The sequence below is a fragment of the Sus scrofa genome, chromosome 7, assembly GCF_000003025.6.
Source record: "Sus scrofa isolate TJ Tabasco breed Duroc chromosome 7, Sscrofa11.1, whole genome shotgun sequence".
NCBI lineage: Eukaryota > Metazoa > Chordata > Mammalia > Artiodactyla > Suidae > Sus > Sus scrofa.
This window is the reverse complement of record NC_010449.5, coordinates 14,033,523-14,057,159: the sequence shown is the minus strand read 5'-3', so window position 1 is coordinate 14,057,159 and position 23,637 is coordinate 14,033,523. Positions and strand designations below refer to the sequence as shown.

Genomic DNA, 23,637 nt, shown 5'->3' with positions numbered 1-23,637 from the left:
TATACCCATTTTTGTTCTGTATATTAGCTTCCCTTGGCTATACTACACTTTCTTCTCTAGATTAAATCCAGCAGAGAGTCTAACAGACACCATCTTCACGAATAGAAGATGGTAAACTTCCTATAACAAGAAACTAGATATATTGATGGATTATTTGAAGCAACAGCTGCCACATTCCTTTCTCTGAATGCTATTTAAATCAAGAATTATTCCATGGAACAAGTTAAAGCAGCATTCTTCCACGCATTGGTTGTGGGGAAGTTAACAGGTATTCTACTAAAAAGAGACAGCCTTGGTCAAATGGAAATGCTTCATTAGAAGTTCACAGGGTCTCTTTGCTTTCTTTTCAAACATAAGATGGTACAGATCTAAAATGCAAATATGCATTACATCCCTCTAAGAGAGGAACAGAAAACATATCCGCTTCCAAGTAATTTGACTGTGGAACACTATTCAAGAATCATCTCTGTTTCTCGGAGCTGGAGGTTCACAAAACACACTTGAGAAGCACCTACTTACAGGGCAGGTCTGAGCCGGCTAACTTCGCTTCGATCCATTCTCCTCTCCCCAAGCACACTGATCACACTGTCCTCTTAGGGAAAAAAGGACAAGCATAGAATGTACAATAAGCTTTACTGAACTGATGAAACTACACAAGTATAGCACCATATCTAACAGGAGAAACTTTGGACATTGCCCTAATGAAAGGAAGAAGAGGGAACAAGCTCAGCAAAACCCTTTTAAATACATGGTATGCACAAGAAGACTTTCCCAGCCAATAATGGGAAGATGTCATCCAACCATCTTCAAAATTGGAAATTAGTAGTATATGACACACTAAAAAATGTCACAGATTTTGTTTTCAGCCTTGAAAATACACATTTGATGTCTTTAATCTGAATGCAAATCAAAACCTGGGGCATCAGACACACTATTAATGAGTTTTTAAAAAGAAGAAGTAAGAGCTCTAACAAAAAGTTAGACTAGTATTAGAGGTGAATCCGACATCAATTGTAAATTTATAGACACTAATGTAATCAACACCTACAGCTTACTATTCTGGCAGATCATAGGCAGTGGGGTATTAGGCAGCCAGGAAAGGTTAATGCTTATAGCTACAAAAAGTTCCCAGATTCAAGGGATACCAAAAATACCAAGCCATTTGACTTTCTGCTTTTGAGTACAGCTCAACAAGAGGAGGTACACACCTAGATGACAGAGTGACCTCATTGTACTAACGCCTATCCTCATACTGCTAAAGGAGAAATAAGCAGCTGTGCTATTTTAAAATGGGAACTACAATCTATGGAAACAACTACAGGGCAGCACTAGCTCCTGGTAAATACGCAATACTGCCTCTGCTCATGCAGTTTACTCTTTACCCAATGCTGATGCACAAATCCGAATTCTACTGCATGAGATCTCATTGCAAAAAGTGAATTCCATGTCCTGCTCTTCAACTTCAGTAATCCTCAGACAAGAATGTCCCTTCTGGCTTTAACCAAATGTGGCTTCTGACTCATTTGTTTCAAAGGTTAGCAAGGGTCTGAGACCGATGTGAGAAAATCTAAGAAAACAGTTTTGAAGCACAGCATTCAGAAACAAAGCAACACCAAAGGAAACCGAAGCTGCCCTGTGATGACAAGGCCATTTCCTCACTTCCCGTCAAGTAACACAAGATGAGGAAGAACCAGCACAAACATCACTTCATGAACCCACCTCCCGTCCACGCAACTGTCACTGCAGTGTCCTGGCCCCACACTCCTAACCAGCTCTACCTTTTTTCTTAAATCCCTATTACCCACTCCTATGTAACTTATCTATTTGTTAGGCTTTTTTATTTATTTCTGATTTTTTGTCTTTTTAGGGCCGTACCTGCGGCATATGGAGATCCCACGCCAGGGGCGAATCAGAGCTGTAGCTGCTGGCCTACACCAGAGCCACTGCAATGTGGGATCCAAGCCATGTCTGCAACCTACACCACAGCTCATAGCAACACCAGATCCTTAACCCACTGAGTGAGACCACAGATCGAAACCACGTCCCCATGGATGCCAGTCAGTTTCGTTTCCGCTGAGCCACAAGGGGAACTCCTATTAGGCTTATGATTTATTATGTAACTCTTTGACAGAACACAAGTTCCTAAAAGCAAGGATCTCTGCTGGGTTTTGTTCTTTAACTGATAAATCCCAGTGCCCAGAACAATTCCCAGGACACAGAGGCTGCTCACTAGGTATCTGCTGAATGAAGGGATAAATGATACTATTCTTTCCATCTCTGGATCCTCCAGTTCAAAACATAAGGATTTTAGTTGCTTTCCTTTTTATCTCAAAATTATTCCAAGCCTTCTCTCTACCCTAATCCTCAATCCAAACAAATTTAAGAAAATTGATATAAACTAGCTTGAAAAAGCGTCGTGTTAAATTAACTTGGAAAAGAGAGATGGGCGTTCCCGTTGCGGACCAGGGGGTTAAAAACTTGACAAGTCTCCACAAGGATCCGGGTTCTATCACTGGCCTTACTCAGTGGGTTAAGGATCTGGCGTTGCCACAAGCTGCAGTGTAGGTCATAGATACAGCTTGGATCTAGTGTTGCTGTGGCTGTGATGTAGGCCTGTAGCTGCAGCTCTGATTCAGCCCCCAGCCTGAGAACGTCCCTACGCCACAGGTGCAGCCATAAAAAGAAAACAAAAAGGGAGAGAGAGGGAGACGGGGTAAAATTTATTTCACCTTAACTTGTTAACGTTTTTTAAAAAGCATGATTAGTAGGATGTCTTTTTTATAAGTGATTCTAGTATTTCCTCAATGATTCCTTTCTTCTTACTCCCCTTGATTTAAGTACCGATCACTGTTCAATTTCCTTCACAAGTCAGAGTATTAAACCCACATTGGTTTGGTAATTATACCTACTATATATTAAGTATTAACAGTGTACCCATGCAAGGCCTACCAAAGCAAAGATAAGTGGTGAATATTACTAATTTAGGCATCAGGCCCTCCCCTCCACCCTGCTGAGAGGCCTCAAACTCTCCCTAGCTGACTCTTAATCCATCCTTAATTTGAAAGTATAGTTCATTCAAATACATACAAGAGAGAGGTAGGTACCATAAACAGAAAAAAGATCATCTATTTCTGGGCCTACGAAGCTACAGGCCCAGAGTAGCTCTATCTTACTGTTTATTCATTTTGAAAAGGAAAAATTTACAAAATCCGTCATTTGAAATTTCCCAATTGGGGAGTTCCCATCGTGGCGCAGTGGTTAACGAATCCGACTAGGAACCATGAGGTTGCGGGTTCGGTCCCTGCCCTTGCTCAGTGGGTTAACGATCTGGCGTTGCCGTGAGCTGTGGTGTAGGTTGCAGACGCAGCTCGGATCCCGCGTTGCTGTGGCTCTGGTGTAGGCCAGTGGCTACAGCTCCGATTCAACCCCTAGCCTGGGAACCTCCATATGCCGCGGGAGCGGCCCAAAGAAATGGCAAAAAGACCAAAAAAAAAAAAAAAAAAAAAGAAATTTCCCAATTGGGGATGCAAACGAAAAGGTGCTGAGGCCATGGCATCAGTGTGCAGTCTCTTGTTTAAAACCTCAGCTCAGGAAAGCACTGTCGCCAGGAAGCCCCCTCCCATCCCCAAAGAGGAGGACCGACCTCTGTGGTCTAGGGATCCCTAATTTCACCAGACTTGTGTATAGTTCTTTCAACGTGTCTGTCTTCCCTACGGGAAGTATCCTTTTCCTCTTCATATTCCCAAGACCAAGCAGAGTGCCTGGCATATCGTAGGAGCTCGAAAAACACCTCAGTGAGTGAACACCTGAACAAGTGTCAATCTGGTCCACACTTCTAGGAGCCCCTTTGAACCCATTAGCCTGTTTGCTATTTTTACTCTTTAACCAGCCAATCTTCAGGAAAACATGTGATCAAGATCATAGGCATTGACACTAAGTGTCCAACTAAACGACACAAGCCCACCCTGGAGTTGTACAGGGTCCTCTTTATTATGAGGAATAAGCAGCATTCAGCATATTCTGAAAAGACAAAAAAATGTAAAAGGAGATACGACCAAGTAAACAGGTGTACACACCATGTGCTTTGTAGGAGATGAGCAAGCATATTAAAGACGATCCAGTAAATTGATACCTGATTTCGCCATCATTCAAACCACCTGATAAACTTCTTACAGATGGCTGTTAACTAAGGCATGTTAAAAAATGTCACTGTTTTGCTCCCTAGCTAGATTCTTAAGAACAGAAAGATACTGCTTATTTAACCAATAATTAAATTTCACACACGCATTACAGTAAAACCCAGTCAATACCAGGTTTACCATTCAAGATAGTATTTGGAATCAGATTCAAAGGTGGAACTGTTTCCCCAGGCAGGATCATATCGCAGCAGACTTGGGCTTCTCAGTAAGCCATAGACATGTAAGCTGTACTTGTACAAGTCTTTCTCTGTATTTTCTCATCATGAAAGAACCAAGGAAAACTTACGGCTGTGCAAAAGATGCAGCGGCATTCCTGGAGTGTGGTCATCTTGTCCAGAGACTGCTCACACAGGCAGAGTTTGCAAGTGACGAGGGGGGTCAGAGCCAGGTCTCCAGGCGTGGGATTTTCAGCGGGATTTTCGGCAGTCATGGTGAGATAGTGGAGGCTACCAACGGAGCTCATCAGCCTATTTTCAGCCTCTTCAGTCTCCTTAATCCCTACAGAAAGGCCCAAAGCAGAAAATATTACATCCATTGATACAGCTCTCGTTCCACCAACACATCTGGGCACCAGCAGAGCAAACTCTCATCCTCAGTGGCCTAAGGGCACAGAAAACGCATTTCTGAGAACCACGGGCTAGAGAGCTTGCCACTTGCACAGTATTTCTGGAGTCCTGAAACGGAAGTGGGCCTCACTGCCTGACTCATATCACATAAACTATGGGAATTAAAAGACCACTATGAACAAATATACTATTTAGGAACTGCATTGCTACAATCAATGCAACAGATTCAAAAAATCCTTATAAATAGAATGTCAAGCAAAAAAAAATAAAGAATTACCATATGATCCAGCAATTCCACTTCAAGGTGTACACCCCTGAAAGCAGGGACGCAAACAGATACTTGCTCATCAAGTTCATAGCAGCATTATTCACCATAGCCAAGAGGTGAAAACAATCCAAGTATCCATCAACAGATGAATGGACAAACAAAATGTGATAGAAATATGCAGTGGAATATTATTCAGCCTGAAGAAGGAATGAAATTCTGACACCTGCTATAACAGAGGCGAACCTTGAAGACATTATGCTAAGTGATATACACCATATACAAAAGGGCAAATATTGTATGATTCCATTTATATGAGGAACCTAGAGCCGCCAGACCCTAGGGACACAAAGGAGAAAGGCTGTTAGTAAGAGCTAGAGGAGGGGGAAGTGGAGAGTTATTACTTAGTGAGGACAGAGTTTATGGGATGATGAAAAAGTTCTGGAAATGGATAGTGTGATGGTCATACAACACTGTGAATGTACTTAATGCCACTGAATTACACTGAAAATGGCTTGAAATGATGTATTTTGTTACATATATTTTACTCCAATAAAAAAACGTCTTCAATAAGGTATCGGTGTTAATTGTGCTCGTCCACATGCGTTATTGCAGTTAATCCTTTGCCATCACAATCATTATTTCCTTCATTTTACAGATGAATTTGAGGTCCTGAGAAGTTAAGAAATCTGCCAAAGTTCTCAAAACTTACATGGGGCAGAGCAAAATGCAAACCTCCATCTTCTGAGGCTAAGTGCAGCGCCTGGTCCATTAAACCAGAACTGCCTCACAAGGGGATATTATGTGGAGGGATAGAATCGGGAGACAGAGATGTGGGAAGAGGGAGGGAGAAAGAGAGCTATGAATTCCAAGACTACAGCTATCTTACGATCACTGAAGTTGTACAAGAATAAAACTTTGTCTCTATACACAGTTTGACTACAGGATAGGATATTTCTACACTGAAAAATAAAAATGATTACTGAAGCTCTTCTACTAGATTGTTTTTATCCAGAATATCTTCAAAAGAGGTGAAATAATTTTGAAAATAAATTTCCTACACATTCATGGCTATGATAACATCAAGAAATTTCATGTACTGATTAAAAGCAAAATCCTCCGAGTTCCCATCGTGGCTCAGTGGTTAATGAATCCAACTAGGAACCATGAGGTTGCAGGTTTGATCCCTGGCCTTGCTCAGTGGGTTAAGGATCCGGCGTTGCCGTGAGCTGTGGCGTAGATCACAGACGCGACTCAGATCCCGTGCTGCTGTGGCTCTGGTGTAGGCCGGCGGCTACAGTTCCGATTGACCCCTAGCCTGGGAACCTCCATATGCCGCAGGTGCAGCCCTAGAAAAGGCAGAAAGACAAAAAATTAATTAATTAATTAATTAATTAAAATAAAAGCAAAATCCTCAAGTTTGTACTATTTTTAAAGAGTAAGGTCAATTCTAATAAATTTGGCCATAGAAATAATTGTATCCTCTCCCTCTGGAAGAACCAGACTCTTTTCCTCCCAATTTTCAGGCAAAAGAAATTATTTTATATATGTAGCATTTTTATACAGTCCCGCTGTTCTTAGGTCTCAATATACAGGTACAAAAGTCCTAAAATACGAGAGGGAAAACAAATTGGATTAGACAGGAAAAAAAATTCTATGAGCGCTAACTGTACTGCCTTTGTTAATCAGGAAACAGTCAACGGTCACATCAGGAAGAGTCAACACTTTCTAGCCCTAGTAACCTGAAGTGTTTAAGGTTTATTACCTATTCCTTGAGTAACAGTAAATAATCTGATTAAAAATAAATTAAACAGGAAGCTAACCAATGATTGGCTTCCAACAGGATAGCTATTTCTTAGGAAATGCCCAACACTGTTCAATACACAGTGTTTTCAATTAACTACTGACAATCCCTATTATCTAAGAACCAATTAAATTCAAATCAACTTGCACCTCAAATTTAAGATCTTGAAAGTTTTTTTTTTTTAAATTATCTTTAAGGTCAATTAAAGGTAAAAATGAATGATTTTACTTCTCCCCTGTTCCCAGTTTCTGCTTACACAACTATCACCCGTTTTCTTCTCTGACTCCCCTGTTCATAACACATATCATCTTATCAATGTCTTTTCATCTGTCTTCTCACCTCTATTTTCCCAACACTGCTCACCCAACATATTCTGAATCATCATCCCCACAAAAAGAGAAATCCCAAGTCAAACAACAAGAAGAAATGCAGCCAGTAAATGCTTCCTGAGTAGGGAAGATGATGGGAAACAGGCCAGAAACATCCCACACCACGAATGTCAATTACACTAAGAGCCTGTATGGAGGAAGCTGTTGAGAAGAGATAAATCCTGTTGCTCCAACCTGGCAAGAGAGCTAGGTGTTCTTCAAGAAAGTCATTTACTTCTCACAGTCTCCACCTACACTATTTTTTAGGAGGAGAGACTCAAGAGGCCAAAATACTCAAAAAACAAAGACAGAATTGGATCCCTCTTAGGAGGTTATCTTTCAAAATAGCCTTGTGATGAAGGCAGGACTAAAAGCTGTGTGAATCAAGGCCATCTGAAACATATCTTTTATTATATACATGTTTTGACTCCGTAGTTTGAGAGTTACACATCTACAGGCTATGAAATCAAAGTTGCAAAAATATAAAAAGAGTCATCACCTCTAGAAGTTTCCTCCTGCCCCCTCTATTTACCATTATTGTGTGTGCGTGTATGTGTGTGTGTGTGTGTATGTGTGTGTGTGGTAAGAGTACTTAACACGTAAGATCTACCCTTGGCCAAGTACCCATCGTGGCTCAGCAGAAATGAATCTGACTAGCATCCGTGAGGACACAGGTTTGATCCCTGGACTCGCTCAGTGGGTTAAGGATCTGGCGTTGCCATGAGCAGTGGCAGAGGCAGCTCAGATCCCACGCTGCTGCGGTTGTGGTGTAGGCCAACAGCTGTAGCTCCGATTTGACCCCTAGCCTGGGAACCTCCATATGCTGCAGGTGCAGCCCTAAAAAATAAATAAATAAATAAATAATAAAGATCTACCCTTGGCAACTTTTTTAAGTACACATGCAGTATTGTCAACCACAGGCATTATGCATGTCCATAAGCATATACTTACTTACAAACTCAAGTTATATACATTAAGTGTGTATAGTTTTGGGTCTATCAACAATACCTCAATAAAGTAGCTTAAAATTTATAGACATATACTTGATCTACATTTTTATAACATTAAAACTTTTTACAAAGCAGAAACTTCTTTTGTTAAAAAAAAAAAAAATTCCAAGCATTCCAATCAAGGCAGTACTTGTGACTGAGACAGAGGAAAGAAATCACGTATTTCACGTCTTGGAGATGTGAACAATCTAAAAGAATTCTTCAAAAGAAGCAATTTCTTTTTTTGTGTAAAATAACACCAGTTCCCCAAAGTGAAGGCTTTCAAATATTTTTAAGGCAATGGAAGTTTCTAAAACCATCATCTTGGAGTTCATCTTGTGTGGCTCAGAGGGTTAAGGATCCAGTGTCGTCACTGGTGCAGCGTGGGTCAGGGCTCCAGTAAGGGTTCTGATCCCTGGTCCAGGAACTTCCATATTCCATAGATGTCGGCAAAAAAAAAGAAAAAAATAAAAAAACAAACAAAACCCCCAAAATCATAAGTACACTGCCACTGGATAAAAGAGATAAGGTAGAACAGTGCTGGTGGAAGCAATGCTGGGAGCGCCAGGCCAGGTGCCCTGGATCTTTCCCTCAGTGGCCTCCCAGGCACCACAGAAGCTGAAGGCCTCACCATACATGGTTCAAAACCAGCCCTTTGGTTTTCACTCTGGGAAAAAACAGTGAATAAAGACCATTTTAGAAATGAATCACACACAGTAAGCACTTCGTAGGAAAAGACTATCAGAGAAGAAATCTTTTCACCACTGAGTCATCAGAAATTGAGCTCTTCAAGCAACAGTCAGGAGAATCCCCAAAGTACTTGAGATGCTGCGAATGGCTCCATGTCTTCAGGTTTCTTCATTTATGTGCAGTTGAGGTTCACAGGTCTCTACTGCATGAAACCACCACTAGTAGAACTCACTCCGCCACCATGTGAACCTCTAAACTAAATGTCACATAAAGCTCAGAGGGGGTGACCAGAGAATGACCGGCCACACCCTCGCAACTCCTCCTCACCCGTTCATGCAACCACATCCTCAGAGGTTCCGTGACAATACACACACACTCCCCTTGGGTTTCAAGAAAAATCTTCCTTCCAGAGAGCCGGTAACTCATTCTCACCAGCTTGCTCAACTTGTTTTGCCTCATACTTCACATTTTACCTAAAATAAGAAAGTGACTTGAGTGTTCCACCCTCCTGCTTGATTTAAAACAGGAACAATTGTAATTACTTTTACAGTTATTAGCTCAAATGTGACTGAGCCTCTTATGGGGTGTCAAAAACCCATGGAGAAAAGAATTTTGGCGGGGAATATAAGAGCCCTGTCGGAAAGATGCAAAACCCGACAGACTGACTTCAGATTTAAAAGGTCTAAAGTGGCTAGCTGGGTTGAGGTGGAGTGGTGAGGGTTCACCCAAATTGGAAAAATCTCACTTGCTGAACTGCAAGTAACCACAGAACAGGTCAGATTCGCTGGGGCATGCAAGGAAGGAGGGCCACTCTAAAACATCTGATTTTGCACTAAATTACCAGGAAAAGGGAATCAGCAGTTCTACCTACCCTCCGAGTGGCTGTTGCCCTACAAGGTGTTCATTATATGAGAAGCAACTACCTTCTGATAGGAAAGAACAGGAAAGTCACTTTTTCCTTCTTGTGTTTTCATTAGAACGGCCAAAGAAAGAAATACTTCAGAAACTGTGCTGGAAGGCTCAAGATGTATAAGGAATTTTCATATTCTGCTGGCAGCCTGAAAAAGCAATCTGCTCCAAAAATGCAGTGGGTAAGAGAGCCAACATTCAAAGTATTTTTAACTAATGTAGTTTACATCTGTTTCACTACCCCACATCAGCTATTATTCCTCTGAACAAAAAGATAACATGACTGGAGAGGATAATGATTTACTAGGATATTTATCTAGTTATTTAGGAATTTTTCACGGTCTGCAAAAAACTTTAAGATTTAGAGAAACTGGTAAAGTTCAATTAAAGAGACTAAGAGCTAACAAGCTTTCCTGGTGGCTGAGTAAAACACCCAGCACTGTCACTGCTGTCACTGGGGTCACTGCTGTGGCTCAGGTTTGAGCCCTGGCTTGGGAACTTCCACATGCCATGCGTACAGCCAATGAAGAAAGAGAAGAAGGAGAAGAAAGCTAACAAAAAGACTTGATGTTACTGATATAATAGAATATGAACCTATGTACAAATCCAGAGGTCTGAAGGCCATCAAAGTCTAAGAGTTACTCAAGAACAAGGGACAAAACAGAAGGAGGAGACACATGAATACTCTCAAAATGTTTACATGCCTGTGCAAGACACTGAGTCATCCCTGTGAAGTAGGTGGAATAAAAGACATGAAGGTTTGACTATGAGAGGGAGCCAACAAAGGGAAGTGTTTTCAGGAAAGATAGTTGGTGAGGAAGGCAGGGCTAAAGGGCTGCCTGTGTAATGAAGAGAGATTCTTAGGAAGCCAATATTCTAGCAAAGCAGGAAGAAATAGTAGCCCAAAGACCCCATCTCTGCCTTGCTAGGAAAGCCCTCCAAATATCAGCAAAGAATGACATATCAGGCAACCAGATTAACATAATCTGAACATTAGTATTGTGTTGACCTTGGCCTGGGTACCCAATGCAATGATTATTTCACTGCTGGTTCATGTTCTTCACAAAAGTCAGTAGTGACTCAAGCAGTTGATTGATTGAATTTAATAAAGTGCTGATCATCAGTAGCCAATAGCCATTCTGGTGCAGTTCCACCCTAAATACAGTCTGGTATGGTAGACAGACCCGTTGGCTAGTGGAACAGCAGGGGCAATGGATGGATATTGGTGGTGAGATAAGGACTTATGGCAGAGCTTCATACTGGCCAGTGTTATGGTTATACTCCCTTCTTCCATATTTGACCCACTCTCTGGCCATTCAGGGATCTGACAAATCAGTGTCCACCCAGTAATATCAGAAAAACAGTTCTAATATGTGCCTTGAGAGGACATGAACAAATGGACATAGGGAGCCTTGCTAGTAACAGCAGAAATGCAATTACTCAACTATATTTTATATCTATTTAGTAGGGTTTTTTCCTAGGGGCCACCTGTGACATATAGAAGTTCCTGGGCTAGGGTCAAATCAGAGCTGCAGCTGAGGCCTATGTCACACCAAGGCAACACTGGATCCAAGTTGCATCTGCGACTATGGCATAACCCACTGAGTGTAACCAGAGATTGAACCTGTATCCTCATGGGAACTATGTTGGGTTCTTAATCCGCTAAGCCACAATGGACACTCCTCTTGTTTTTAAATTCTACTCAAAGCCAATGAGTATATCCTGGGCATCACAGATAAGATACTTTACTATTATTTGAAAACAATAAAAAAGATTAGATATTCTGTAGTACAGTATTCCCTGTAATACTTCCATGGGGGATTAGTTCCAAGACCCCTGGTGGATAACAAGGTCCTCAGAGGCTCAAATCCCTTGTATAAATGGTCGAGTACATGAGTTGCATCCATGAGAGTTCCGCATGCTCAGATTCAACACACAGTAATGTGGAACCCACCAATAAAAGAAAGGGATGACTAGATAAACAAACCCAAGAAATACCTAATCCTGGAGGTGATGGAAGTAAATATTCACCTACTCTGCCTTTGTGAGGTGGGAGCACTGTTGCAAAACACTATTTAGCACTGTGCCTCATATGATAGGAAAGAGAACTTCTGTTTTCTTCCCCACTGTTTCACAGCTTCATTCAGAGGAAACCAAGAAATGAAAAAACATTCAGTCTATAATTCTTTACCTTAAACATCTTCATCTTACCAGGTCCCAGGATAGCAATAAGATTATAACTTTGTAACTTGGAGACCTGCTTTCTTCTGAAAATGGAACTGATACGCAACTACATCCCTATTAATTTTTTGGTGGGTGCCAAGGACAGACACTCCCTCAGAAAGGGAGTATTAAATATTAGCAAGAATTGTCTTCTGGGCAGTCTCTTTGCTATTTGAAATTATATAATGAATAAAGTCCATTATTTTAATAAGATCTAATTTCTTCCGGCTTTATTGAGATACAAGTGACACACAACATTGTGTAAGTTTAAGGTGTACAATATAATCATTTGACATAGAGATATTTTGGGAAATGATTAATAAGGTTAGTTAACACCCCCATCACCTCATACAGTTACCTTTTTTTTTTTAAGGTGAGAACAATCTAATCTAATCTTTGTATTTTTTCTTACAAAACATATAGGAGAAATATACGGAGGTATGAGATCACGACCAACAATGTTTAAGACCTTCTGATAAACTAACCCGAAACCCTGTAGAGTATAGAGCATATGAGGTGTCAAGTTTTACCATTTGCAAAATAACCTATCCCTTTTTCTTAAAAGCACATTTCTTTTTTCCTTGCCTACTTTCCATGTTCTCATTACCAATACAAGGTAAGGCCCAAGAGGAGGAAATCCGTTCCTAGCTTTTCTAACAATAAAAATGTATCAAAGAAGGTAGGAGCGACTATGAGAAAAACAGCTCAATGATATTTTTGGCATTGTAATTTTACATTCCTCATCCGAGGTCCCTCCTGAACACCACCGCTGTGCCCTGCCCACCTCCTTTTTAATCAGTGGTTCCCTTGCCTCCCACAATTATTCATACAGCCCTGATGAATAATTTTCTTCCCCCTGCCTGGCATAACAACAAAGCTCAGAAGCAGGAAGGAACGCCACTTAAAGGCAGGTCAGACAATGATGTAATTAACAGATCAAGGAGAAGTGTTATTTCAGAAAGCGAATAGAGCAAGAGACTGGCTAAATGCCTGGGTCATGACATTACCAAGAAACTACAGTCCCTAAAGAAGGAATATCTAAATCAAAATGTTTTCTCCAAATGGATAAAAGCCTGTGTAAATATTAACCTCTCCTGTGAAAATTAAAAGTTTTAGACAGAAATTTTATAGAAACAAACTGAAAACCCATTTGGCCAAAGAATGTCTCCACCCCACACTAAGCAGGGTGCAGGGTGTGTATTTTTGCACATCTTTGCGAAATGAATTCTTAAGGAATCAAATCAGGAAAATGCAAAATGCAGGAAATAAGGTCAACTTAACAAAGCATCAAATTCCACACGTTAGGTGCTGTGGATAGATAGGCGATTAAAAATAGTCCCCACTTATCAAGAGAAAGCTAGTTGAGGAGGTTGTCAACAGGTAGTTTCATATAATCATATGCAGGACACTTTGTGGGTTTAGAGCTTCAGCCACAAGTTCAACAAAGAGAGAAATTAGATAGTTTTATTCAATCTTCCCAAGAAAGACAAAGAACCAGTTGACTTAAGGTCTGAGACTCAAACTCATGACTATAGAGGAATTAGAAACCAATGAGACACAGCTTTCAAAGCATGTTCTTTAACAGCGATCGCAAGTCATGGGAACAGAAGCATTTCCAGCTATGAAGAGAAGTGCGCTTCACTTAGACTGCTGAGTTTTCAATTCAAAGAAGGGATCCACTTACACGTGAGAAGTGTCTCATGCCATGCTGCAAAAGTACTGATCACTTTCACTCTCTTTAGTGTATTGTTTTCCATTTTTTAATAAGTACTACATTATGATGCACTGGGTTTAGAAGTACTGACGGACCAAGTAACTAGCACATGCTAGCGTTAGTAAAAATAAGACATTAGTACAAGACCTCCCACTTATGCCTAAAGGTGAAAAAAACAAATTTATAAATTAAAATAACTAAAAAAACTTAGGTGCCCTTATGCCTCTTCAAATTACTTAAAGCTCAGGTGACATCAGGGCAACACTGCCAAAAAAACAATATAACTCAGATAACATCAAAGTATTTTTCATTCCCAGGTAAAAAAACATGAATTAAAAATTGCTATTCTTGGAGTTCCCATCATGGCTCAGAGGAAACAAATCTGACTAGCATCCATGAGGATGCAGGTTCGATACCCGGCCTCACTTGTGGGTGAAGGATCCGGCATTGCTGTGAGCTGTGGTGTAGGTCACAGACGTGGCTTGGCTCCCACATTGCTGTGGCTACGGTGTAGGCCAGCAGCTACAGCTCTGATTTGACCCCTAGCCTGAGAATCTCATGTGCCGCAGGTGCGGCCCCAAAAAGACAAAAAAAAAAAAATTACCATTCTAGTCGAAAGTCACTTCCAAGCTCACTCAAATTCCTTCAGGGCAGAGGCCACATCTTACACATCTTTATATCTGCAGCATTTAGTCACTCAATACCACAGTAGATAACTTCTCTAACGTACATGGAGGAGAGAAAATATTCAGAGCCTGATTCTCATCTGTATTCACTTCGAGCAACTCAAAAGCTCAAAATATTGATAATTTGCTCTAGCTATGGCACTGTAATAAATTAAGGCACACATTCCTGAAAAAAGTCTCAGTACTCAGGAGCAGCAGCTGCGGATACCTACTCCCCAAAGTTCAGCTTGGCCCAATTCCCATCTCCAAAGTAATCAGTTGCACAAAGCAGGTTTAGTCCCAAAACTGCCTGGACTTTGTTCCTCCACCAACATCTGGGTTCAGCATGATTCCTGACCTCTACCTCAAACTAGGGATTTCAAACACTAAGAACCTCACTCAACAAGAAAGTAAAATCGTAAGTCACAGCCAGGTGAGACAGAAGCCAGGACTGACAGAAATAGTACAGAGAAATGATTCATATATGCTTAAAAATGTTCCTAAACATCTAAAAGTATTGAAATGACTTTTCAAAAAGGGAAATTTAAATATAAGTTTCTCAGATTAAAAGGATTCACGTTGAAAAGAAAGATACAGTTTCCATAAAGCTAAATGGTCTTATTACATAGACAAAATGAGCTTTTCTTTTCTGATACAGCATACTTTTTTCTCTGCTGTAGGGTTTGGCTCAGAAAACCTGGATCATAACCTGGGAGACCCCAAAATTAATTATTATGTTTAAAAAAAGACATGTCTTAAACTGACCTAGTTTGGAAGCCTAGATGCTTTTAAATTGCCAATGAACTGAAACCATTCATGAGAATGGGGCTTTTGAATGTTGAGAATGTTCTTTGGGGCTCAGCACAAAGATATTTGGCATAGATGACTGTAAATATTTGTAAAACGCTGGGTAAATGGACAGTGTTTGACCACACTCAACCTCACTTCCAGCACAGTACTGGAGAAGCAAGTTACCTAGGGTGATTGAGCTGGGGGAGCGGGGGTCTTTTGGTTGAGTTTTTCCATTTGTTTTAAATAAAAAGCCAAGCAATCCAATTCCGCTAGTCCGGCATCTTTTCACATATTCTGTAGCTTGTTTACTCATCAAGACAGTTCCAATTAGTCAGAGACTACCTTTGAAATCAATTTTTTTTTCTTTCCCACTTTTCTAACTTTATGCCCACCACGAGGAATAAAATCCCAGTCACAGGTGTGTACAAAGGAGGCGGGCGTTTTATGAAAATGTGGCCTTGGACTTCCCAATACCATTCTCTCCATGTGCTTTGTGGATCTGCTAGAGATCTTTCTTTTTCTCCCTCTCTCCTCCTCCTCTGCAAGGCAGCTTCAGAAGTACTTAAGGGACCGCTACCTTAAGGACTAGGGCTGAAAAGGGAGGACAGAAGAAGGAGAAGGGACCAGTAAAGGTGTGAAAGGGGCTGGGGACCAAGAGGCCCAGCTCAGTGAAACCTTTAATGAGCCAGCAACTCAGTAAAGACTGGCTGGGTTCCTTTTGCTTCTTACCCACACCCTAAAAACTGAGTCATCTCAAAGTTCATTTATTTTGCTTCTGGGCCTAGATACCCCCAATTGGCTGCTTGAGAAATGTTACGTATATTGTTTGTTAATTCATACCTGGCCAAGTTCAAATAAACATCCAGAAATGCCAAATTAGAAGAACACTGCTGGTCCTGTTGTGAGCCCCCGCGAATGTTCTGATAAGATACATGCGTGCAGCAGAAAGAAAGGAGACTGTAGAGCAAGCATGAAAACCAGAGAATATTTCCCCAGAAAGGGAAATTCATTTCTGAGAAATCCAAATGCATGAAGTATATGCCTCTGGAGTAGACTTACAGCAGAATCTCTTATTTTCTTACAAATAAAAAAAACAAAAGGTGCCCTGGAAAGGGGTAAGCTAAAGATACCTTTTCTCTGCCCATATAGGAATCAGTTTCATTTTAACATAAACTTGAGAACAGCAGTATAGGATCAGAGTCTCACCTCGTTTTATCAGCAATTACACAACAAAATAATCAGCAAAATATATGGCCAAGACTCCAAGAATAATATAACATCTTATCCGTATCCACGTATGCCGACACATTGCTATGCATTTCCAAATAACAGAGGGCAAACCTCTGAGACTATGCCAACTTTGGTCTCCTCTTAAGACACTGGAGGTTTGATCTAATCTTGAATTTTACAATACATTCTGCAGAAGTGGATTTATTAGAAATTAGTTTCTTTTTACCTTTACAAAGACATCGATTTTTAAAGTTAACAGGTGTTTCGGGCATTCAGAATGAATTCAATTCTGTATTTTTTAAGAACCAGGCGCAGAAAACAAAGCTAAAGACCAAGCTCTCAGAATTAATCTCCCGTCCTTTTTGCCTTTCTTAGCTCAACACCACTGCTGTCTTGCCATGCCTGCAGCGTTTCAAAAGCTCGCTGAACCTACCTGGCGAGAGAGCTACGTTCCTCCCGGCCGCCGGGCTTCTCAGCAGCTTCTCTGGAGCGCACCGCCGGCTGGGGCTGCTCGCGCCCCGGGGAGGAGGAGCTGTTCCATTCTCTCCCTCTTCCTCCGTGCTCTGCGGCTGACAGCCTTACACTCTGCAGGAATGCAACAGGACTCGGGCCAGAGGAAGACGAGTACCTATAACCGCCTCCCGCCTTGGGGCGCAGCTGCGATGGCCGATGGCCGGGAACCTTGCAGAGCGTGGGGCGCAGCACGCCAACAGCCGCGCCGGGAGCCGCGCGTTTATTTATACAGGAAGCTCAGGCGCGGCACTTCCTACTTCCCATGTGGGTCGCACTTCAACGGCAGGTGATGGTCTTAACCCTGTCCGAACCTGGCTATCGGCGCGCCCAGCTCTCCTGCACTCGCTCCACTTATCAGGACTTCTCTCTTGTCCTTCTGGGATACCTACTTCTGAAAATCTCAAGCAGGGTGGCCAGTAGCCCCCTAGTGTCCTGGCTGTCCAGATGGGGACACTTCACCTATTGGCTTCCAGAGCTTGCTGCTTCTCCGCACCTATCCTTCTAGGACACCTGTCTCCTTCCTCCCCACAGCTCTTTAATTTCTTGCCTCTACTTCTAACAACCCAGACCTGCCTTCCCACCTCGCCAGAAAACTTTCTGTAGAAACACTTCCCATGCACATTTCATCCAAAACACCTTGTGCTCGATGTGTCCTTTTGCATCTAAGGATAAAATGAGAACGCAGGCAAATCAAATCAGGACAGTCTTACTTGACTTCATATAACACAGGGCAACTAACAATGGTTTTGCCTGAAGTGCTGTGTCAACAAATTATGTGGGGAGCTGCTTAGTAACCTAACAGGTTGTACTCCAGTTAAAAGTAAAATGGAACAAGAGTAATCCAGAAGCTGTGGGGTACTAAGATGGGCCTTCCTCAGCCCAAAACATCAGACTCTTAGTTTGTGTGACGTTTATAACAGATTCCATACCTACTCACACCCGGCACACATCCCCATAGGTCACTATCACAGTCCCAAATCCGTTAAACATTGCAATTCAGAAATGTCACAGCTCTGATGTGAGAATCTTTCTCTGCTCCCTCGGCAACCTCACTCTACTTTGGCAACCACAGTTAGGAAGGCACTTCCTAAAAGGAAGGGACTCACAGCCCTGTGCGGAAGGGATCCGAGCGTGCCAGCGAAGCATCAGCAGTAGGCACCATTCCAAAGGACACAAGCAAACGGTTTCTCAGCACTCCATGTTGAAGAAAACCTCAAGATCAAAGCCAAGGGCTAAAGAACATGGTGTATTTCTGTGTATGATGGTGGGACAGACAGGGGGACGGGTCCCCTAGTGGGGGAGAAAGGGAAGGAGGACAAGGGAGAGAAAACAGTAAGAGAACATACAGTGGGGACTCAAAATAACATCACTGATGGATACTTGGGCTTGAAAATTCCTTCTAGTAGTTGAGTCCCAAAGACCTAATTTTATTTAATTTTTGTCTTTTTTTTTAATCTTTTTGTCTTTTGAGGGCCGCACCTGCGGCATATGGAGGTTCCCAGGCTAGGGGGCAAATCAGAGCTGTAACTGCTGGCCTACACCGGAGCCACAGGAACGTGAGATCTGAGCCACGTCTCTGACCTACACCACAGCTCACGGCAATGCCGGATCCTTAACCAACTGAGCAAGGCCAGGGATGGAACCCACAACCTCATAGTTCCTAGTCGGATTCGTTTCCGCTGTGACACGATGGGAACTCCCCAAAACACCTAATTTTAAAGATGAGAAAACTCATGTTCTGGGAGATTTAAGTGGTTGGCTTGAACCAGAGAGGGGCAGAGCTAGGACGATACCTAAATCTATGTTAGATGAAAAAGGCATTTGTTAATGAAAACTGCCCCACGGATGTCTAACTTCAAATTTAGCAGTAGCTTAGGTTCTGGGATAATCAATCTCTAAGTATTTTCTTGGTACAGTGACCACTGCTGATGGACAAGAATCAGGAAAGATAAAGCACCTTCTCTAGGAGGCTAGTTTATTCATTAGTGTCAACTTAAAACTTTGGTGCCTTAAACCAAAGTTCAACACAGAGTCCCCTTTTTCAATTACCATGCAATTAAGTTATAATCTCTTATCATCTCTTGTCAACAGGATAAGGGAAGAAGCTGCTGCTATTATAAATGAAAACATGGGTTAAGCAATATGCTGCATGTTGCTGCAAATAGCAGATGGGAAGAAAAAATATATTGTGTGATTAAATAATATCGGTATTGATTATTTTCAACCATGCAAGTTTACAAAAAAACTGCGATCAAATTTTAATAGGACTAAATAAACATGTAGAACACTATAGTATTGGAGTTCCCATTGTGACCCAGTGGAAACAAATCTGACTGGTATCCATGAGGATGCAGGTTCAATCCCTGACCTCACTAAGTGGGTAGGGGATCCAGTGTTGCCTTGGGCTGTGGTGTACGTCACAGACATGGCTTGAATCCCGCATTGCTGTGGCTGTGGTGTAGACCAGCAGCTGTAGCTCCAATTCAACCCCTAGTCTGGGAACTTCCATATGCTGCAGGTGTGTCCCTAAAAAGAAAAAACAAAAACAAAAAAAAACCACTATAGTATTATGTGAACAACCCTTTTAAGATTTGGAATAAAATACCTAAGAACAAATTTAACCAAAGAGGTGAAAGATCAGTATACTGAAACCATAAGACACTGATGAAAGAAAATGAGTAAGAAACAAATAAATGGAAAAGCATTCTGTGTCATGGAATGGAAAAATTAATACTGTTAGGATGTCCACCATACAAAGCAATCTACAGATTCAATGCAATCCCATCAAAATTTCAACAGCATTTTTCATAGAAAAAGAACAATTTCAAAATTTGTATGGAATCAGAGAAGACCCCAAATAGCCAAAGCAACCTTGAGAAAGAACAAAGCTGAAGGAATCACTGATTTCAAACAACAATGCAAAGCTCTAGTAATCAAAACTCTTTCATATCTGCCCAGTGAATCCACAGCATACATTTATCCTCTCAAGCATTTACTGATCTACTTCCAGACAATCTGCTAGATGCTAAGAAGACAGACAGAAGTTGGAAACAACTCCTGTTCTCAAAGAGCTCTCAGTCCAGGGAAGGAGTCAGACAAGCAAATCAATTATCAGGATACTGTGAGGTGATACAACAGGCTTAAACAGGTGTGCTATGGAAGCACAGAGAATTTAACTAAAGGAAAGAGGTTGGTGAAAAGAATCAAGAGGTTTCCCCTGAGAAAGTGACCTAGTGCTGAGGCTTCAAGTAGCCAAGTAGGGAAGGTGGAGAAAGGTGAACCACTCAGAGGCAACAGCCAGTGCAAATGCCTAGAAATGTCAGGCTTTGGTGATGCTTTTCATAATTAAGACAGAGCAGATGCATTCAAAATAAAAGAACGAGGGCTTGAATTCATGTAGTGGCAACTATCATGGAAAGGAAATGAACAAATGGAAAGAGATCTCAGAAACAGAACTGATGGGACCTGATAATTAATTAGACATATGGGATGAAGGAAAGAGAAGAGCCCAGGCTGCTGGTGCCACTGCGTGTGAGGGAGAATAAAGGGGGAGCAGCCTTAAGAAAAATAATGAAGATTCATTTAAAAGCTGCAGAATCTGCGGTGTCTCTGAGACATGTGGAAGACCTGTCTAGTCGGCTATCAACCGAGAGTGATCTAGGGAGGAGGGTCTTTTAAGAATTGCCATCATTGGGAGCTCCCATCGTGGCTCAGAGGAAACAACGCTGACTAGTATCCATGAGGAAGTGGGTTCAATCCCTGGGCTTGCTCAGTGGGCTAAGGATCCAGAGTTGCTGTGAGCTGTGGGGTAGGTTGCAGACACAGCTTGGATCCCATGTTGCTGTGTCTGTGGTGTGGGTTGGCAGCTGCATCTCTGATTCAGCCCTTAGCCTGGGAACTTCCATATGCTGTGGGTGAAGCCCTAAAAAGAAAAAAAGAAAAAAAAAAAAAAAAGAATTACCATCATTACCATCACTGAGGTGGAGACCATGGATGAGATTACCAAGAACTGAGATCACCCATAAAAGGCAGCATGCTGCAGAAGAAGAAGGGTCTTTCAACCCATGCACACTCTATTACCCACTCATTGTTATGTAACTTGAGCAAATTATTCAACATACTCAAAATTTGGCTTGCTCATGCATAAGATGGGAATGATGATATTCATCTCATAGATTAAGATGAATCTATGAGATTCACAGATTGTTGCAAGGCTCAGTGAGAGGTTTTTCAAGTAGTTAGCAACAGTGTCTAATGGCACTATAGAAGTCTTGAAGGTGAGGCAGTGAATGTCACCTCCTAGAATTGTGCAGTGCACAACCTGCTCAGCTGTATAGCATGGCCCTGGCCTGACAATTGGAACTCAGCCAGTGTTATTCATGTTAGAAAGAAGGGGGGGGTGAGAGGATAAAAGAAAAGAAAGGGTTAACAAAAGAGAACCCAAAGGAACACCAACCAGTATTTATATAAAAGATTGATAAAAAGAGGAGCCCTCATATAAGCCTAAGAAGGAACTGCTTATTTTAGATTGCAAAAGTGGATGTAACATTTAATATCACAGACTGAGAAGTGAAATCCAGTCACTACAATCTACAAAAATATTTTTTTCTTTCTGAGCAATGATTGGCATACAAATTGTTCACTAGAGATTGCACTCATGTTGGCCTTCATTACAGTAAATAATTTCCTAATCTGAATTACAGACCTTCCTAAAGAAAAGGCAAACAAAATCTTGACATAATAGTAATTAATCCAAACCGTAGGAATTGTACTAACTTGTAACATACCCAAAGTCATATAAAAGCAAGACCAAAAGCAATCTAAAGCATACTTATGACACCAAAAATTATAAAAATTACTAGATTACTAAAGATGTATAAGAGACTTATGTAATATATGTCATATTATATAGCATGTAACATTATCTATATAAGGTGCATTACAGTGCTACAGAAAAAGGAAATCAAATGGACTTTTTTCTTTGAAAATTGCTCTAATCGATATAAAGAAAACTCAAGATTCATTTCAATGCTGCTGAAATTACACTTCTGATCAACTTCAGTATGTCAGCAACACATACCTTAGCCTTGACATCTTAATTATACTCTATGTTAAATCTTTTTTTTTTTAATTTTAATGACTTGTTCAGTTTCAAGAAATCAGATGAAAGAATGCAAATATTGGGAAACCAGTTTCTGCACTGGGTGCAATTCTCTCTCCATGAGAAAAGATTGAAGGCAAAGGTCACGGAGTTCGGCCACTGACAATTTAGTCCTTTCTCATTTCCAAAGAGCTACCATTTCATTCACATTTTTCTGTTGTATCTATCAGGTCTCATACACATATTCAATGTGTATTGGGGGGTATTGAATATAAACCTAAGAATAATACCCAAAATAAGACCATTATGAAATAATATGATAAAAACTATGCCAGAGACTTATTCAAGATGGTACGGTGGTCAAACTACAGGGAGAGTCAAAATATGACCCGGCAATGATCACCCAGCTACATCTAATTTGATAACCAAAGTTTTCAAAAAGCTGGAGACATGTTCTTTTGGTTCTATTTCATGCAGACAAGAGCGTCTCAACATCTCAGAGCAAGTCTAAACAAGCTGTGCTCCAATTAAAAAAAAAAAAACAAAAAACCCTGACCAGAATAATCTCAAACCACCATTGCCATCGTTCTGAGGTGGAGAGGAGAACAGGACTCTTAGCATCTTACATGTGACACTACTAGCAAGCTGGGGTTATGTGTGGATGAGAAAATGGAATTTGGCACTCTAGAAATTCACCTCGCTTTAGAAAAAATGACTGTTCGGCCTGAATTATAATTCTGCACTAGGAAGTCAGATGAAATGGTCGTAGAATCCTTGTTTGCAAAGTTTACATTAATCCTTCTATTAATAGTACTACCTTCCAAATTCCTGTATATCAGACAATCAATGAAAAAGATCCCCAATATTCCCATAAATTGTCATCCCAGCTAAGGTACCAGTCGGCTTATAGAAAAGGAAGGACTCAATGCTGTATATCCATATCTCACATGATTAAGGGGACTCAGCTGAAATAAAAAGCCCAACTATTTCTTCACTTAATCCTCTTCATGAAGAACTTCATTCTTGGAATTAAGATTCCAATCTATAAAGCACCAAATTACTTACCCATACATGGGACTATTATAATGTTGATTTTCAGGGGGATTTTATTTTGAAAGGCACCTTAAAAGCTTAAGTCATACCTCTGTTTTCAACTTTTCCTGTTTTGTTTCTGCACTGTTTCATTAAACTACCTATTATTTTTACAGTTGGAGAATTTTGGAAAAAAAATAATAAAGCTTGTTTTCTCTATGATACATATGATGTATATAGTTAATTCCCTTCTTTTCCTGCCCTCTCTCTTTCCTTCATCTCTTCCCTCGTCACCAAAAATAGTGAATCATAAAGTCCCCAGCGAAACCAGGAGCCAGACAGAACTAACAAATACCAATATCTGCAACAGATCAAAGAAACCAAAGGCTTGGAAGCCAGGGTTCCATGAATGCTGGATGGATAAACGCAGGTACCTTGAGAGGTAGGGATCCTATCCTATATCTTATAAGAGGAAAAAAAAAAATTCTCTTCATTAGGAAAGACAATTACCCTTCCACATCTACGACCTGCCACCTGAAATCCTCTCCCTCCCCCTCAGGAGGTCACAAGAGAAGTG

The 23,637-nt window shown here is 41.0% G+C and overlaps 1 protein-coding gene across 8 annotated transcripts in view; it reads right to left on the bottom strand.

Annotated features, from left to right (window-relative positions):
- RNF144B (ring finger protein 144B) overlaps positions 1-23,637 on the bottom strand; it is a 172,994-nt gene that overhangs the window by 61,935 nt on the left and 87,422 nt on the right. For 6 of the 8 annotated variants that reach the window (XM_021100236.1, XM_021100234.1, XM_013977461.2 and 3 more), the window contains one exon: positions 4,486-4,697. In XM_021100236.1, the coding sequence (XP_020955895.1) occupies positions 4,486-4,662 (177 nt within the window). In that variant the 5' untranslated portion in view covers positions 4,663-4,697. Of the gene's footprint in view, positions 1-4,485; positions 4,698-9,208; positions 11,318-16,847; positions 18,399-23,637 lie in introns of those variants that run through there. The other 2 variants (XM_001928021.7, XM_021100235.1) reach the window with 2 other exon arrangements.